Source organism: Cricetulus griseus (genome assembly GCF_003668045.3).
Source record: "Cricetulus griseus strain 17A/GY chromosome 1 unlocalized genomic scaffold, alternate assembly CriGri-PICRH-1.0 chr1_1, whole genome shotgun sequence".
In the NCBI taxonomy this organism is placed as follows: Eukaryota; Metazoa; Chordata; class Mammalia; order Rodentia; family Cricetidae; genus Cricetulus; species Cricetulus griseus.
The window spans coordinates 66,127,026-66,146,722 of record NW_023276807.1 but is presented as its reverse complement, the minus strand read 5'-3'; the positions used below and the strand labels follow the sequence as shown (position 1 = coordinate 66,146,722).

General features: G+C 44.8%; 1 protein-coding gene across 1 annotated transcript in view; it reads left to right on the top strand.

Annotated features, from left to right (window-relative positions):
* Window positions 1-19,697, top strand: part of Dlgap2 (DLG associated protein 2) — a 189,614-nt gene that overhangs the window by 132,389 nt on the left and 37,528 nt on the right. Inside the window, exons 6-7 of the mRNA XM_035453012.1 lie at window positions 4,504-4,651; window positions 9,812-10,031. Coding sequence (XP_035308903.1) covers window positions 4,504-4,651; window positions 9,812-10,031 — 368 coding nt within the window. The remainder of the gene's footprint in view (window positions 1-4,503; window positions 4,652-9,811; window positions 10,032-19,697) is intronic.

Here is a 19,697-nt window from a genome sequence, read left to right as displayed (position 1 = left end):
TTATTTGGGTTTACAGTTAGACGAAGGTTTAAGCTTAGGGTCAGGCTGAGGGTTAAGGTCATTGGTAGGGAGGATGGTAAGGCTAAGCACAGAGTCACTGGTTCTCATCCCTCACAAGGCTGTATGGCTGACACTTTCCAGGGTGAGGGGCTTCTTCTAATGATCACCTAGGCCCTACCTAAGAAAAAGGAACCCTAGTTCCAAGCTCTGCCTTTGATGCTGCCACAGATGGCTCTGCAGAGGATTTGTACCCCGTAGCCACTGCTGGCATTGCACAGAGGCTTCCTGTCACAGTGTCCTTGGTCAGAGCTGGAGCCCGCAGGCCCAGGACACTCTTACTGCAGCCTTGTTGGAGATGTCACAGCAATGGGTGTGGAGCATATGGCCTGAGTCCCTGAGTTCTCCATGCTGGGAAGGTACACACATTCACCATGGTCAACAGGTCTGTACTCCAGATTCACAAACTGGACTCTGTCCCTGTGCCACAGTCCCAATTTTCACATATCACCCATCACCAGAGTGGTGGGGGACCCTTTCAGGAAAGAGGAACAAGCCATCTGTGAACTCTACACCCACACGCTCCATGAGGATAGCAAAGCAATGGTGAGCCCATGATGGGAGAGTCCACCTGAGGTCACCTGTGGAGTGGCAGCAGGCAGGTTGTCCTCACAGGGACCCTGAGCTAGGGCCGAGAATCACCTGTGCTGCAAGCACCTGGATGACATGCAAAGATTTCATGGCCTGAGGATGGGGACTGACTAGGGTTTCTCTAAGAGACAGAGGAATCTCCACTTTCTGGGAGGAAGCACACTCACACCTAATGTCATTTGCTGTGTTCCATTTAAGGCCGCGGAGGAAGTGCGGCTGTTTGTAAGCGGGTACTATTCCTGTCCTGTTCCATTTATAAATGTGAAAAGGTGTTCTCTGCATCTGGAATGAATACATTGAGCACAGAGAGCTTGTTTTCTTATATTTCTCCTGAGTACAACCCCTGACTGCTTTCTAAGGTGACTCGAAAACAATGTTTTCTTCTGTCTTTATTCCAAGTATATTTACAGGGGTCTAAATAACCATATTCAAAGGCCTGCACAGGGGGATATTTTGTTCTGTAAACTCGCTTTGATAAAGATCTAAAGTTACAGTTGAGGTGTGTGATCCTACAATCCAGTAAATAAATCTGGAATGACTTGCTAATGGGGACAAAAGAAGTGAAATGCTAGAAAGCCCATCATTTTCCTTCAGATGATAACTTGAAGTTTTCCAAAATGGGGTTCCTGTCTCACTTACGCAGAGATGATGATCTAATGTGGGCAACATTTGAAAGGCAAAAACTAGAACAAAAATATCACACATTATTCCAGAAAATGGTCTCCTTCTGCGGTTTCCAGAGCTACCACCCATCCATGTAGGAAGTTGTTTTTCAAGACTCTGTCAACTGAGATGACAAAGTAGAAATTACCACTTTGAGTAAGCCAAGGGGGAGAAAACCCACTTCAAATGATAGAGGGCTCCAGGACAGTCTCTCGGGGAAGAGCAATAGCAAGGCCTTGCCAGGGGTAGCATGAAACTTGTCACCCCATGATGTGCAAGGGACCCACCCGCACCTGTGCACTCAGCCTTCACTGTGCCTCACACCATCAGCTTGTGGTCTTCAGTCCCCAGGTATGTGGGTTTTGTCTGTTTGAGGTTTTGTTAGTTTTATTAAATAGGCTCTTTGCCCAGGATGACCCCAAACTTATAATTACCCTCCAGCCTCAGCCTCCACAGTGCTGAGGTACAGGCCATGAGCCACCATACCCCAGCTTCTAGATTGCAGCATCTGAGACACAATATTATATAAAGGTAAAACATAATACTATCAAAGTCACTGTTAATCTCAGTGAGATTAAAGGATGTTGTCACTGTTTTAAAAATATAATCAGCCTAGAAGTAGTGATGCACCCCTTTAATCCTAGCACCCAGGAGGCAGAGGCAGGTGGATCTCCGTGAATTCAAGGCCAGCCTGGTCTACAAAGTGAGTTCCAGGAGAGCCAGCACTGAGATGTATATATATAATATACAAGATAATATATTATGTCTTGGTTCCAATTCAACCAACCACAGATAGAAAAATTTAAAATTCCAGACAGTTAAAAAAGCAAAATTGAAAGTTAGCATGAGGGAAGTGCTGCGCTGAAACTGGGAGAGTGGAATAACTAGCAGACTCATCCTGCTATGGCCCCTTGACACTCCAGCATAAGTGGTCACCTGTGTCACTGCCTCTGTACGGAACATATACTTTCCTCCACATTACTAAGTGATGCCTAACAGCTACCTAGCATTTATGTTGTCCTAGGCGTGTTAGTCATCTGATGACAATTAAAGTGTATAGGAAGATGTAAGTTATATGAAGATGCCAGGCCTTGGATTTTGGTATCCTGGGGTCCTGGGACCATTTCCTTGCCAATGCTGAGGAAGGGCTAGATGTGGTAACAGGATAGGACCCAAGCACTCTGGCTCTTATTCGGCTGCTTTGCTCTTGGAGTTCAAAGATGAACTTTTGCATCCAGCCTGAACAAGCTCAGAATCTAGTATTGTCATTTACTCTCCATGAACACAGACAGTCTTCTGCAATGTGATCTCTAGACCTACAGTAACAGCTTAATTAAATGTTTGTTGGGACTCAGCTGTGATAGTCGGTAGCAAATGGTGTAACCTTTTTGAGTTGATTGCTTGTTTCACTGTAGCTACTTTTCTTTAGGTGCTCACTCAACTTTGGAAAAAGTTAGAATTTTCATTTGAAACACGAATTGTGGCATCCTGAGTGCTGAACTGTATTCTTAGGTACTAGCATAAGCCACCAGTAGGGTCTGACTGTGATGTGAGGCTGACATGTATTTGGGGTGCTGGAACTGGCTAGGAGTAGCAGGTAACAAGGTCCAAAGGACACAGTTCTGCTTCTGGTTGTCAGACTCAGAAACAACTTGAGTATGGTTGGATGGTGGTGTTAATCAGTAGGGAAATCTAATGGAAAAGACACCAGGAACATTCCATGAATGATTCCAAAGAAACACGGGAAGAAAGAGGCATAAAGAAGGTGGGCATTGAAACTGGACTGTATAATGTACCTTCCTTGAAAGTAAAAATTACTTTTAACAGAATTACTTTGTCTGCAATTAGTAAACATTGCCAAGTTGATTTTATAAAGCCATATGTTTTCACTGATGTCCCATTTTCAAATTATATTTATTTGTGGGAGAGAACACATGGTACATGTAGAGGTCAGAGGACAATTGTGGGAACAGTTTCTCTCCTTCTACCCACATGGGTCTGGGGATCAAACTCAGGTTCTTAAGGTGAGCAGCCCCTTCTGGCTGAGCCTTCTCACTAGCACCTGGTACCCCACTTACAAAGAAATAAATAATAAAACAAGTTATAGAAAGAGTCGCTATAAGAAGAAAGTATTTGCTTCATTGCCCAGGTCAGAGTCTGTTCAGTATTTATGATTATTTCTACATAAGAGCTGCAACAGCAAACCCAATGCACCCTCATGCTCAAAATCAGGGGGCAAGTGATTGGTAATGCCTTCCTACACTATTCCATGAATTTTTATGGCACAGTGGAAAAATTTGACAACAGAATTTGAAAGGAAAGGCACCAGATTTCCCAGAAACTTAAGCTAAGAAGACCTAGCTGCTGAACATCCTTGGCGTTTTCCCAGTTTTAATGTTTTACAAAACAGCAAGTTAGAAAACTGGGAAACACTGCTTTTAAAGAAGCTTAGAAAATGGTTATGGTGAGAATACATTGGTCCAAATTCCCTGCTGTATCTCTTTGCTAGCATTGCATAATCTGCTCCCTTTAGAACTAAGTAAGGTGCTGAAGAGATGGCTCAGCCGTCAAGAGCATCATTGCTCTTGCATAGTGCAGGTCCCAGAAACATCACCTGGAACTACAGCTCCGGGGAATTCAATACTCTCTTCTGGCCTCTGTGGGCAACTTCACTCACATGCTCATATTCCCACACAGGTACACATGCACACACAGAAACAAAAGTAAAGACATGCCTTCAAACAAAAACTAAAGTGGTGCCTTTAATTTTTCCCAAGTATGTAAAGTTGCCAATACACTAGCAAGATCCTTATGAGGCTCTGGAGGGGTATGGCTTAAAACTAGACATTGAGTTAGCTATTCTGCTGTCTGAGTTATGAGGGCTTCCATTTTTGTTTTGTTGTTGTTTTGTTTCCTCTTTAATGGATGATGATCTTAACCTCACTGCCTAAGCCATAAAAAAAAAAGGACAGGTCTCAAAGCAATTTGCTAAAATACTTGGCCCTGTAACTTTTGATGGAATTCACATTTGTAGATGCAAAGCCCATAACATTTGCATAAAGAAAAGTCATCCATTCAAGGATGTTCAGCTGGAAGTGACACCATGGAGTTTAAGTGTCTACTGGCAGCCATCTCCTCCCATCCTTCCCCGGATGCTCACAGACCACATTTTTCTTTTCTCTGTCTTTGTAGCCAGAGCTACCTACAAGCTGCCAGTGAGGTGCCTGTTGGTCACAGCCTGGACCCATCAGTCAACTACAACTCCCCGAAGTTCCGGTCCAGAAACCAGAGCTACATGCGGGCCGTGAGCACCCTGAGCCAAGCCAGCTGTGTGAGCCAGGTGGGGCTTCTTCTGTGCTTTTCTATGTAGGGTGCAGTCTCTGTAGTTGTACTGGAGTGAGAGGCTCCCATGGGGCAGACAGTGCCCAGGCACCCATAGACAGTGCTCTTCTGCAAGGAACATGGAATCATTTCTCTTGATTTATCATGGACTTTCTTTCTCTTCTAAAAGAAAATGGCCTCCTTGGCTTATGTCATGTCTTCCTAACAGCTACCCATGCCTAGTGGTTGTCACAGATTGCAGTGGAACAGTGCAGAGGGCACCTGCCTGGCACAGGCAAGGGCTTGGTTTTCTAACAGCCCAGCACTGCAGAGAGAAGAATGGGTACCACTTGCTCCTGGGACAGGTCTTATTTCTTACTAGACACCTAGTCTCAAAGCAGGATCCGGGGTCCCCACAGAGTGGTAGGTGTTTGATCCAGCACTGGGAGAAGCACTAGGTTTCTCACTTGGGTAAATGGACCAAACGGTATATACTAACAACTAGCTGGGACTGCTGGTGCCATGTGTCCTATGATGTGCAGCAAATAACTGAATTTCTAAGCTTTAATTGAATACCTGCTTACTAGTGGGAACTGCTATTATAAAAGAGAACTTAAATGCCAATAATTTCAGTGCACAAGAAGCTGGGGCAGGAGGAGCAGGGATTCCAGCCCAACAGCGGAGACCTCATCTCAAAAACTAATAATTAAAAGATAAAGAAAAAATTATGTAATTTATGCTTACCATTAGCTTCACTCATGATATTCTTTCCAATGAAGAGCCTGGTCTCAGGATCCCTCTTCTTTGCAATTGGCATAACAAGAAAGTCAGTGGACTTGGGTATTGCTGAGGACAGAGTCCTGTATACAGCAAGCACCCAATAACCGCAATGTTTGTTGTTACTATGACAATGATAAATAGTAGTGGCATGTAACCCAGGCACTCAGACATCCTCCTGGCTATGGACAGTGCTAATTAGACAGAAATGAATCTTTTCTTACAATTCCTTGTCTTCAGAAAGCCGCACTCAAGCAGTTTTCCTCTAACAGTGGTGTGGGTATGGGGAGGGTCTTGTCCTTGCCCTTAATTTGGGGATTTTAACACCTACCTTAGTGATGGTCTTTTAGGAACTAACATGGGAAGAACTGTGCCTGCTATACAACTCAGGACCATGGGGGCTTAGCTCTCAAAATCCCATGCTCTATGTGTCCACAGTCACAGGCCACCTGGGACCCCAACATCCCTTTCCTACCACTCCTGAAATGCTATTAGAACATGATCAGGTCCTAAGAATTAGGCTACTGTGGCAGTCTGATTCACCGACAAAACTCCCCATTTCCACACAGAAGAATCTAAGATGAGTTGGAAGGTACCCACAGGTCAGGCAAAGTCGGTGCACACTGTAACAGCTCCCATCTCAGGATGAGGCTTGCTGAGGTAGACTTCCCTCCTTTAAAGTTGACACAGTCCCTTTCACTTAATTCAGTTCATTTTCCAAATACAATGTTATTGGTGCTTGCCTGTATCTGTGTGAGGGTGTTGGATCCTGGAATTACAGACAATTGTGAGCTGCCATGTGGGTGCTGGTAATTGAACCTTGTTCCTCTGAAAGAGCAGTCAGTGCTCTTAACCACTGAGCCTTCTCTCCAGCCCCTCCAAATAAAAAAGTTTTAAAGTGCAGTGAAGCTGGGCATGGTGGCACATGCCTGTAACTCCAGCACTCAGAGCCAGAGGGATCATGAATATTTAATCTGCCTCCTTTAAAATTTCTATAATAATAAAAAATAGCCTCTTTCAGTCTCACCCAGCCCTAATCATTTCTCCATTAAATTCATTTTTCACAATTGCTAGACAAGGACCTAGAACCACTCACTACTGGGTTATACCCACCTGAGATGAGAAAGTCTCCTCCGCACTCAAGGGTACCCCCCTTCAATTCATCCAGAGTCCAATTTGGAGAACAAATAAGTTAATCTGAGTTATTTTTCCAGAACATATATAGCTGAAAGACAACTCCATCCCTAAAATATTTGCCCCAGCATGTGTAACAACCCAGGAACACTGCCTCCCTGGAGACCCCTGAACAATTTGCAGTCAGCTTTATAGATTGAAAGACTTCTCCCCAGAAGTCTTACTGCTTATATAACCTTGCTGAGTAGTCTTGTAAATCTTTTAAGCTTCAGAAACTTACTGAGACTTGTTACTTGTTTGTTGCTTGAGTTTTAAGAACTTCCTCATGCCCTCCAGGAGGGAATGTTGTTACATAATAGAACCACATAATTTGAAATGTCTCATTTCAACCATGTTGCAATGCACACAGTCAGCCCATCACCATCTTTCAGTCCCAGGATGCTGTCATCATCCCAAACTGAAACCCTATCTCCTTTCCCCAGCCCATGGCCACCCCTATTCTACTTTTTGTATTATTTTAAATACCTGGTGTTAGTGTAACTACCCAGCAGGGATCCTTCTGGGACTAGCTTGTTTCACTGAGCACATTGTCCCTCTGGATTCATCCATGTTGCAGCCATCTATTCTGGGCATTGACTTGCTGGGACCTAAAACTTTTGTGATGTCATGCTATAGCTTGTCTCCTCTGAGGTGTCTGTGTCTAACTGGTATCACACACCTTCATGATCCACTCCATCCTCCTTAGCTGGTTTCATGAATCACCCCAATCTTCCCCTGATTCTTTGATAGACAGACTTTCAAAGTAATGTCTTCCTTGATCTGTCTGTCGGCATGATCCAGCTGCTGAGAAGCTGTTGGTGGACCAGCTGCAGTGGACCAGAAAGAACAAGAAAGGAAAAAAGTCTTGGTTCTTAGCTGTCTGTGTGTTGTGGAGGGAGAGATAGTGGGAGACAGGGAGAAAGAGAAGGGGTGGAAAAGACAGGATGACATCTGGTTTGGATGTGGCATTGAAGAGAGAGGAGCCAGAGTTTTCTGGCCTTGGGAGCAAAGAGGTCCCATTTGTGTGGGGAAAGCATGGGAATCCTGACCCAGTGGACCTGGAGTTGGTGAAGTGATGTCCCAGCAAGTTCTACAATTGTCTAGTGAGGCATTTGAAGTCAAGGTGGTCACGACAGAGGGGAAATTTGTTTAAACCCTGAACTAAGGAGAGAGGAGAAGCTTAGAAAAGAATATTTTCATGACCTTAGCCTGTCGCCCAGTTAAAGAATAAACTTAAGAAGTCTGCATGGCTGGGGCGGGACAGTGGTGTGGATCATGGAAAGTCCCACTTAAGAATCTGTTCTAGGTTTGATCACTGTAGCTACAGACAGTTGTGTGCAGTGACATAATTCTGAGTACTTCTCTCAGACAGACTCTTGTCACGGGCAGCTAGAAAGATGTGGTGGAGGAGGAGAGGGCCAAGGCGGAGAATGGCAGTCCAATACACAGGATAGACAAATGGTCTGCCTGTGTCCATCAGGCACTGAGGACAAACACCAGATCTCAGATAGCAGATTATCACTGAGTTCATGGTGTGAGAGATGGGACCAAAAGAGGAACTGGAGAGGTAGGGGAACAGTAAGCATAGGTGCTATTCTGTGTCCCAAACTCTGGCTGGGTGCATCCCCAGAGATCCCCATCAGGCCACTGACCAATGTATATTCATGGCAATATAGAAAGACACACCTGAAAAACAGAGATCCATAGTGTGTGAGAACTTGAAGGGTGGGTGCAGTTTCTTTTCCTCTTGCTGTGATGACACACACTGACAGGAACTTGAAGGGGAAAGAGTTTGTTCTGGCTCACGGCTTCTGGTGCAGCCCATCACTGTAGAAGAGTCAAGGCACGGGGGCTTTAAGCAGCTGGTCACACAATGTCCACGAGCAGGGAAGGAGAACAATGGACACTGGTTGTAGCTAGCGCCTTTCTCCGTTGATGCAGTCCAGGATCCAAACAGGGGAATGATGCTACCCATAGTGGGTGGGTCTTCCCACCTCAGTTATCACAGTCAAGAGAGTCCCCCACAAGTCTACTTGGGAGCCCATTTTCCAGGGGATTTCAGATTCTGTCTACCATCTCAGAAGTCATTTACCAAAACAGAGTCAGTGAATGGGGAGAACTCCCTGGGATGAGCACAGACTGAGCTCTGGGCCTCTTGTCCCCAGCACTGGACACAGATATGAGTTCACTAACCCCATTTAAGCTTCTTATGCTTAAAATCCTCCACTCTTCTCCCACTAACCCTTCAACCTGGTTTCAGTGCTATAACCCCCTTAACTGAATTTCCAGTTTAAAATCTTTGGTTTCACTCATGAACAGTACATTCTGTGTATAATGAGCATCACCATACATCAGGACAAACATGTCCCCTTGGGCCATTCACCCTGAGCAGAGACCCTGTGGCTAAGCTGATGGTCCAGCCCGTGTCAGTTCAGCCTGAGATCTCACCAGGGCTGACAGGCCCAACACAGTGCTTCCTCAAAAGTATTCGGGAAAGTTCAATTCCCAGGGTGAACCTGCTATGTACAACTTAAGACGCAAACTGAAAACTTACTACCTTTATCTGCGCTACACTTGCAAGTTCTGAGCTATTAGGGGGAAAACACACCCAAGATTTAAGTCAATGTACCATGTTTCATGTGTACAGATCTCATAGGCAGCCATGTCTTCCCCACCCTGACTATGTTCATGATGCTGTAATGGTGATGAGGGCAGGAGTGCCTCTGCCAAATTTGGGATTCGTTTCCATGACAATGAGCAGCAGCTGACTCTCACGTCCTGAAAATGAACTAAAAGTAGCTGATGCACTTGAACGTGTGTGCTTACTTCTACAGCCTCCAACCCAGAGTCAGGCCGAGCGGTAGGTAGCCGGGGAAGACGAAGGGGTCACTGGGGAAGGAGGATGTGGACCTTGGCTGTGTACCAGGTGTTTCAGGAGGCTTTTGCCCTCCCTATATCCTAGACTTGGTGATGCCTGTCAGCCTGGTGAGTCCACAGAACTTCCATCATCTGTAGCTAGTTATGTATCTTCCAGTTTTGTAAGAAATAACCTAAGAAGCCATCCCCCAAGCTTAACGGCTTCCCAGTGCGGATTTCAAACTAGCTGCGCTGAAAATATAAAGAGCTGTCGTCACTGAGTCCCGTGAGTGCATTTGTCCTTGGTTCTCGTGTGACGTGGTTGCGATCATCCTGATGGATCCTGGCATCACGTGTGCTGTTGCTCTTCTAGATGAGTGAAGCAGAGGTCAATGGGCAGTTCGAGTCAGTGTGTGAATCTGTCTTCAGTGAAGTTGAATCTCAGGCCATGGATGCCCTTGACCTTCCTGGATGTTTCCGGACAAGGAGTCACAGTTACCTTCGAGCCATCCAAGCTGGTTACTCCCAAGACGATGAATGTATTCCCGTGATGACACCCTCCAACATGACCTCAACCATCAGGTCAACAGCAGGTAAATAGAATACCCTTTTTCACCTACCTAGCAGAAAACCTACAGGTGTGCTTAAGTGATTTTCCTAGAAGGGAGATGGCATACACCTTCATCACAGGTCAAACTTACTCAATGAAATTATCATGCACCACATTATGACATTTGCAATAGCATTCTGAAGCATTTCTTTCAAAGATACCATTGCCTCTTTCTCAGGATGAACTCTAGAAATTATCAAGGTCCTTTAAAAGAATCAGAAATAACTTGCATTAAGGTTTCTATGGCAGACAAAAGTTTAAGTGCTGACATCTGGGCAGTACTTGGGTCTTAATGCCAATATTCAAGAGGTTGGGGTGACATCTGGGTGGAATAAGCAATGACCCCTGCAGTGGTTCTGCATTGCAGAGCCCAGCCTCAGTCACTGCCGCTCAGTAGCAAATCTATAAATGTGATTCATCACTACAAAGCCAGTCAGTGGTTAGTGTAAATCCCCTCATTGACTTAAGCTTGGAAGATTCAGTGTCACAGTTTCCTCCGGTTCTTACAGAAAGCCATATCCACCCTTTGAAGATTTACCACCTAGACCAAACACCACTGCCCACTAGTTTACTGAACACTTATTATTTATATAACACAATGAATATACATGACCCAGAGAAGCCCATAAAACACAGTGAGCAGTAAAAGTTTGCCACACTCCAGGTGAAGGCTGGGGAGAGAAGCTGTAAAACATCCCAGTGTCAAAAAACGAGGTGTCTCGGATAGCCTAAGATTCAAACTGCTGTGGCCATACCAAAGGAATTTTAAATATAATCCTAAGAAGAAACAGAAATACTTTGTCAATATTAAATGATGTCAGGAGTCAAAAGTCAGATAGGGGATGTGGCAAGAAGGAACAAGACCCCAGAAGACAGGGGTCAGGGTGCTCACAACAGGCTTCTTTGTTCAGTGCTAATGTGAGCCAGGACTCACGTCCCACACACTGCCAAATGACAAACTGAAGAATTTCTGCCATAGGGTACATTCTGCACTGTTGCTTGCACTTCAGGAGGAAATACTTCATGCTGGCGTCTATAGAGAAATAAACTATTTCAAGTTTCTTTCCGCTGCTTACCTTAGTGAAGTCCTGGGTTTGTTCATTTCTCCAAGTCTGTTGTTGAGGTCTTCAAAGAAGTGGTAACAATGAATAAGGCACTTCAGAGAACATGTTGAGTGCTCATCTACAAAAGCAGTGGAAACGCGCTTGTTGTGGGATATTTGTACACTGTGTGAAGATGTATTTGCTGTGATTGGTGTAATAAAAAGCTGGACAACCAATAGCTAGGCAGGGGGTATAGGCAGGATTTCCAGGGAAAAGAAGAGGAGAAAGAATCTAGGCTTTCAGGAGAAGCCAGGAGACATGTAGAGGAAACAGGAGGTGCAAGATAGAAGAGAGTTAATATCACATAACAGAATGTAGATTAATGAGTTCATTTAAGTTATAAGAGCTAGGAAGGAATAAGCCTAAGCTATAGTCTGAGCTTTCATAATCAATAAGAAGTCTCCATGTCATTATTTGGGAGCTGGCTGGAGAGACAGAAAAGGACTTGTTACACTTGCTGTCTTCTTCTGTGGCCTAGTGGCCCCAACAGAGGCTTCTGTGATGCACTGAACCATAAGCCATGGACCTTGATGAGAGATGTCCAATGGAATATGGCACTCTGTCCTCATCACAGCTTAGTGTAAAGCTGAGGACACAGCCCAAGTCTATGACTGAAAGTAGACAGAGCTGTACATGTCAACAGGAAGGCACAGTCACGGGGTTCTTGAGACTGGCAGTTACAATCTTTGATTGTTCTCTCAGGTGTCCTATGTCATGTGCTCCTCTGCTTCAGTGGTGTCATAGGTTGCTGTTCATCTTCTATCTACATGCAAAAATAGAGATAAGTAAAACACAGAGGAATGAGATTCACAATCACTACATTAAAAAGCAACCCTTAGAAGGTAGGCCTAAGCAGTGTAGTCCCATCACCCCAGTACCCAAGAGGCTGAGGCAGAAAGATTGAAAGTTTGAGGCCAACCTGGGCTACATATTGAGTCCCACACTAGCCTGAACTCTTTGGTAGGACCCTATGTCAAAAATAAAAATAACGAAATCAAAAGGCAACCCCTTTGAAGAGAATTACTCAAGATCACTGGTGTTTGTTGGATGCCCCCTACAAGCAAATGAACAATTAAGCATTTTCATGGTCTTCAGAAAGGCTTTGAAACAATAATTATGTGGTAGAAAATGGCTTTGCTGTTTTTAGAGCTGTCGTTATGGAGAGAATAGAAATAGAACAGATTTCACAGAGATAATGTAAGAATCAGTACCAAAACTCAGTCTGAAGTTCTGATTTATATACACAGTAAATCGTTTTTCCCAGGCACACTGCACATTCCCAAAATCCCCACACAAAATAATTTTTAAATGTTTCTATTCAAAGTTTCCAATGGATCTCGGCCTAGTTACTGAGTCAAACTCTCTTCTAAACTATGGGGTAAATATCAGCATCATGGAAAAAATTGGTGGGCCAGATAAGCACAAAGGTAGGCAGCTAGAAGACTGCTGGCATTATGGGGTACCATTGTGAGAAGCCAAAGCTCAGGTCACCCCTGGACCCACCACTGCTACTCTGAGCACAGCCTATTGAATGCTGAGGATTTTTCTTCACTCAACAGATGCTTGATGATACTCCACATGGCCTGGTTAAAAAGATTATGAACAATGTCAAAGATTTTTGTTAATCTGGAAAAGCAGTGTAGAGGAAAAGTCCTGAAGTCACAGAATTCAAATTTACTATTGTGTTGTTATAGACATCCTAGCTCTGTCTCTCTAGACATCAGGTCACACAGCCTTAACAGTCTTTTTCCTGAGAACTGGGGAGCAATCAGAGCTGTGGCCTTGAGTTCTCCAACCCCCTTGCAGCTGTGTAAAAGCACAAGACAACTTGAATTATACTCTGCTCTTCTCTGGTGCCTTTAATACATGAAAATTTGGGGATGTCCTTGGGAGCCTCTCTCAGCTCTTAGGTGGGCTTTTAACTCAGAAGTTAGGGTGCCAGACATTCATCTTCACACAAAATTTGGAGTGAGTCAGTAATGTCCAGTTTCTTGCCTTTCAAATTTGAAGAATGAAGTTCATAGAAGGTGAGTTTTAGGAAGCATTTTATTGTTGAAAGCTTAAGAAAGACAACAGGCGAGATCCCCAGAGTGTGGGATACTATTGAAGGTCACTACCACCGTGGAGTCATTAAGACTATACTTGATGGAGGCATGGGGGGGGTGAGTCAGTCTAGTTCCCTGTTCAACTGTCCAGTGTCTGTCAGTTTTCTACCACACCCTCCCATGTGGATTCCAGGAAAGGTGTTCATTTAGGGGGAAAGATATAAAAACCCAGCCCATTCTTGACATTCCAGCCCTCTAGCCAAGGCAGAACCAAAAACATTTGTCTTAAACACTTCTGGTATTTCCTGCCTGAAGCATGAGCAGGATATCAATAGGGCTAAGGACATCCATAGATTTCCGTCAAAGATAAACTGCACATTTAGATCCCCTAAACTGCCTAGCCATTTCTCTCCCCTGTTCTCATCACCTTCCTGCCTTGTGACTCATGTACAGAACTTACCCTTACCCCCAACCCCTCATAAGATGGAGAAACTCCCTGTGTCACAGAACTGAAGGGAAATGATGGATCTGAGTCTCCTGCCTCTCCTTTCATGGCCCCATTATGGCTGCTTATGGTCATGGTACTGTAACTCTCCCAATATTCTGAGACTTAAGTATGTCTTCCTTTGGTATCTCCCTTATGGTATCCATGAAGGGCATCCTCTATCAAGCTACTCTTTGGGCCTGAAGGTTCAGGGCTTGACGTTGCCACCCTCCTAATATAGTTTACATGATGGGAAAACCATGTCAGCTTCCTTCTAGGACTGTGCCTTCTGTTGTCAGTTATATGACTATGCATGCTGACGGTGAGAGCTGAATCCCACCTTTGATCAGAACTGCCTGTGCACCAGGCAAGAGAATTTAAGTAACTTTATTCTCTAGTACTTCCTGGTTTTGTAAACTGTTACACTAGCATTCGATGGCCACCTTCATTCACATTGGAGATTATTTTGACGAATTAACACTCTTCTAACGTCCTGGGGCACTTGGAGTGCAGCTCAGCAGTAGGGTGTTTATCTGGAGTACAGGAGGTTCTGGGATTTGTCTCCAGGACTGAAAGGGATTTTTTAAAAAAAAAAAAATGCTTTCTTTTCATGGCTCAAAAAAATCTACTTTCAAAAACATCTCAGAGTGATTGTTTTGAAGTACAAGATGCATTTAAACATGTTCTTTACAGAGACTTGAAAAATGAAAACAGGCAGTATTAGATTTTCTCACCTTATAAACATGTAAATCTAGAAACCCCATGCTCATGCAATATAAATCAAGTGTCAAGTGTACAGATGAGTGAATTACTATAGATTTTTAAGAGCATAGTAAGCAGTCTTAACTTAGACCCTTGGCAGGTGTGTGCTATCAGCCAACATGCCTATCAGGTCGCCTCTCCTCACCTGCAACGTGGGGTTCAGGGAGTCCAACCCACCAAGCTTTACTCATCGGTCTCTGTGGTCCCCAGCAAACATGAAACACAGCACTGGGCAGTATGACCCCACCCATCATGCCTTTCATTATGAAAAGCAGTGGGTGTTGATTATAGACCCCTTCTTAAACGAAGTGATTTTGAAAACATCTAACTTTCATTTCACACTTGGTTTCTCTCTCATCTATGAAATGATTTATCAGGTAGATTTGCTTGTCTAAATGCTCATTTCACCCGATTTTTCGAGGGAAAGAATAACATTGGTACTGTGGAGGGAAGCAGTATAAAATTAGATGATAATGGTTTTTCTCTGGGTCAGAAATTGTCTCCACACATGTCACAACTAATTCTAGAAGTCATCAGAACCAAGGGAAAGCCACACAGGGATGACAAAGGGAACAGCACAGACCTACTTTATCTTATTATTCATATTTCAACAGTGACTTCTCTCTCCAGGGTGCATAATAACTCTGTTTCTAAGACAAATCTTCACTAACATACCAGAGGAAAAGTTATCCTTATATTTTTGTCTTGAATATTAGACAGAGTGAAAACTGTTCTCAATAACATGATTTTTTTTCTGTACTTCTTTGCTAAGTTCTCTGTTGTGTGAATATTAGGTCTTTACAGATGGCATAAACTATGCCAAGTTTATGGCCTGAGCATTGCAAGGGGCTTTGTCCCCAACTTCTTGAAATCCAAGCACTTCCTAATAAGGTAAAGAAGAATCATAAACTTCTATAAACAAATGAACAGAGAACGTTGAGGAAAGATCACACACGGCCACTTTCAACTTCAAGATATAAAAGTCCAAAATAAAGAAAAGCCATCTTACACATCACAGAAACCATTATGCTGTGTTTAGATCATGAGCATTTATGGGGTGTGCGCTGTGTTCGGGGCATGAACAACTTGCTTTGAATATAGAATCATTGTGGGTCTGAGCTTCAACCTCAGATGTAAGGCCTGGGAACAGTCACAAGCGATGAACCAGTCATCTACATACACCTGCTGCATGTCAATAAGATGTGTATGGAAAGTGATGGAAGCCAGAGGGAGGCTTGAGACACCATGGGAATATCCAGAATCCCACAGTTGCAGTGTGGCTGGCTGAAAGTTCAAGACTGAGTAGTGTGAGCCAGTATAGGGAGACATACAAGCCTGGAGTTAGGAAGGCCCTTGATGTCAGGGATCCAGAAGCACTGAGCAGGAAGGAAGGAGAAACCAATATGGCAAAAAGGGCTCAGGGGCTATAGAGCAGGTACTGTGCACTGTGGATCAGCACTGAAACAGCTCAGGGACTGCTGAGTGACCCCCAGCAGAAGAGAGTTGCAGGATGAGTCCAGTCTTCGAAAAACTCTGTGGAATCCCTAACCTTCAGGCCCTCAGCTTGTGACTACTCAGAGATAGGCCTCTCCTGAAGTGATTAAGCTAAAATGAGGTCACCTGGGTGTCCCCTTACCCAGTAGAACTGGTACTTAAGGGATGAAGAGATTGGGACACAAACGCACAGAGGAGTGGTCGTGGGGAAATGTCATCTGCAAGCCAAGACAAGAGGACTAAGGAGGAGCTAACCATGGCATGTTAACTTCTTGGTTGAGGAAAATGGCCCAAGGCTATAGTTTCTTATGCAGTGAAGCTAATGGGCACAAGAGTTGGAAAGTCTGCCCTTGCCCTGCTATAGAAAGTTCTGGAGATGACAGCCAAACCTAATCATGCAGGTAAAAGAGAGAAGAGTTGGGCAGCACTGAGCAGCTGGAACAGCCTGCAGATGATGCTACTGTATCATTGGTCAGGTCCAGAACACTGAAGAAGTTTTAGCTCCAGCTCTGTCCCTAGGAGACTCTAAAAGGTTTCTGTCCAGGTGACATAAATGATGTCATCAAGGAAGATGAATCGCCCAGTTGTCAGATGTAGTTGCAGCCACTACAGCCCCAAATGGAGACAGACCAGACTCTAAAGGAAACAGGAGAGGAACCAAACCCAGGGACTGGCCTTGCTGGCCCACTGCTGCCCTCTTAAGTTTAAAGTCACCCTACAGGAATGCAAGTGCCAGGGTGCAGAAATAGGATGGGACACAAGGAACAGCTCAATCCTAAGAAGAGAGGTTCTTTAGGGTGTTCTTTAGGAACAGCTTGGGTGCCGAGTGCAGCTGGTACCCTCACCAAACAGAGCCAGTGGAAGCCTGGCAACAAGAGAGACAAAGAGAGTGGTGTGGATCTGTGAAAGCTAAAGCACCTCTGGTGTGTGACTTCATCACACACAGAGCACCGATGACAGACAAAAGAAAGATTCCAGGCGAGCTTAGCTTGGTGTGCCTGTGAATTTGTTGAGGTTCCTTATGAGGAATATGTCTAAGGTGTTAACTTACAATACCATGGATGAGGACTCAAAGGCAGGTGCATGACAGAGAAGCCTACCCCAGTGTGGGTGACAGCTTACAAAAGCTGTGTCCCTGGAGTTCCCTGCATGACTCACAGCTCAGCTTGTAGAAGCCCCGTCTCAATCAGTCCTCACTGCTTCTATAGCCCAGTGGGAAATCTTGTATTTCTGGACCTTCCTAAGCCTTGAGTCTCTAGTTTACTTTCCTGAGCATTAAGAACATCCCTCCAGAATTCAACATTTAAATTCATAGAAAACACTATGCAGCAGCCTCTAATGGCACATCAGGGTTTGCCTAATGCTCGGTGACAAGTATGGAAATCTAGACTGGAGAGAGCTTCAGCTTCCAGTCATTGAGGAGGAGTCTGCTGAAGGAAATCTATGAGAGTAGAACCACAGACATTGGGGTACAGGCCTACCAGAAGGATCACAGGGCCCCATCATGACCCAAGATGCAAGGTTGCCACTGGATTCTGACAAATGTGACAAGTTGGAAAGCTTGCTGAAAGACCCTGGGCAACATAGATCCACTGTAGAATAGTGTAGATCTTTACAGAGATGAAGGTAGTCCAGGATCATCCTGTACCTCTTGAACAGCTGCAGAACTGGGAACACCAAAATGGCACTGGGATTGGTGAAGCCTTAATGAGCATGTATGCTCAATCCAGGCTGACTGTTGTAGCACATGTCCACAGCTCTGTGTCCTAGAGCCACAGAGACATGTCCCATGACCACTGCAGAGATCCCATATCTAACACTGTTGTAGCACATGGCCACAGCTCTGTGTCCTAGAGCCACACAGACCTTTCCCATGACCCCTGTAGAGATCCCATATCTAACTTGGGTTTCAAGGTGATAGCCAGACACTGTTTCTCTAGGATCCAAATGATACTCTAAGAATCCCTCTTTGACATTTCACCCAGTGGAATCTCCTGCCTTTTGCAGCACCAGCTGCATGGTCCTAAACTGTTTCTTTTGTCCTAAACTTTTCTTTGCTGACTCTGGCCTTCCTATCCCTACAAGTAGTACCCCAGGAATGTTATTTGCCCACTAGATAAGCCAGTACCATGTCCCATCTCAAGACCCTGTGCTTAGTCACATCTGTCCCATTCACTGTGTGTACAGTTCCAGGTTCTAGATATGGCAGGTTATGAGTGGCGGTGTCTGTCTAACTCAGTATGTTTCAGGAAACATTAGGTGAGTGTGTGTATGCATGAGGGCTTCTATAAGTGGGGACAAGTGTGAATGTTGCTGTCTCTCCCACACTGGACTTTAAGAACACGTTTTTCTTTTGGGAAAATACACTCAGGACAGAACCCACACTGTAAAACTCACATGTTTTCCTCCTGCCCAGACCACACCTTCTGCCCTCACCTACAGCTTAAACCCATTGTGGATCATAGAACCCTAAGTGATGACCCCACGAAGAGATCAGTCCAAAGTGTCCCGTGAATGTCTGGGTGTCTCTGCAGTTGCTGTGGTCTACCCCTCACTTCTGGGAATCCACAGAAACCTCCAGATCTTTGTGTTGAATAGAAACACAGGTGTGTCTTTAAAATCTCTTTCCCATATTTGAAGTTTAGGGAAATATACTTAAGACCAACGACCTGGCCTCTTTCTTGTGTCCGAACTCAGGTCCAAGGCAGGCCCTGTTCTCAGGGATACCGGTTAGCATGGCCTTCAGAAATTAATAAGAAACAAAACTGACAGGGTGAGTTGGGAAAGTCAGGGCTTCAGACAGTGGCTCATGTGACTCAGCCACAGGAGCTCAGAGGTCATGGCAATGAAAGAATGAATGTGCGGGGACTGCTTCCCTCACCAAGAAGGCCCCTGACTGTGTTTCAGTGTTTTGTTGCTGTGAGAAAGCCAACTTAAGGAAGAAAGGGTTTGTTTTATGACAAAGTTTTAGGGTTCAGCTAGGTAGTTTTGGCCTTGTGACACAATCCAACATCTTGGCAGAAGGTTCAGGGTAGAACAGAGCATCATGGTGGATAGGACATAGAGAGAAGATAAACATGAGGACAAGATACAGCATTCAAAGGCATCCCTCAAGTGACCCATCTCCTACAACCAGACCCACCTTCAAAGAGACTATTCAATACCCACCTTCAGTGGGTCACACAGTGGTCTGAGCCTTCCTTCATGGCCTAAGAGCTTTAACAGTACATGAGCCAAAGTTTGAACTCATGTACCATTTGGAGGACACTTCATATCCAGCCCATGATACTGGCAGTACCAGCTGGGCTAGACAAAGTACCCCCATGCTCACAGCAGTACATGGTTTGAGAGCTGACCCCTGACCCCTGTCTGTAGACCCTATAGAGGTCTCCCAAAGGCTCTCCACACCCAAGCTTTGCTGACTGTGAGCTTCAGTTTTGCTTCCTCTAGCTATGGTACCTCATCACCAGTGAACCCAGGGGCTATATTCAGACGATGTTCACATGCTTCAGGCACAGCAGTTACTACATCATGGCCAGGTCTCTGTCTACTTCATTGCTCACAAGATGTTCTTCACTCTGTGCCTCCTCCCTCTGCACCTTTTCCTCCCTCTGTGACCCTTCTTTCTACACCTCTACCCTCTAGACCTCTCCCCTCTTAGTGATCTTGCATTCTTCCCCAAAGATCAGGTGATCTTCACCAGGATAGATGTTCTCCTGGAATTATCTTCCCCAGAAAGACAGCAGACAGAAGAGGAGCCC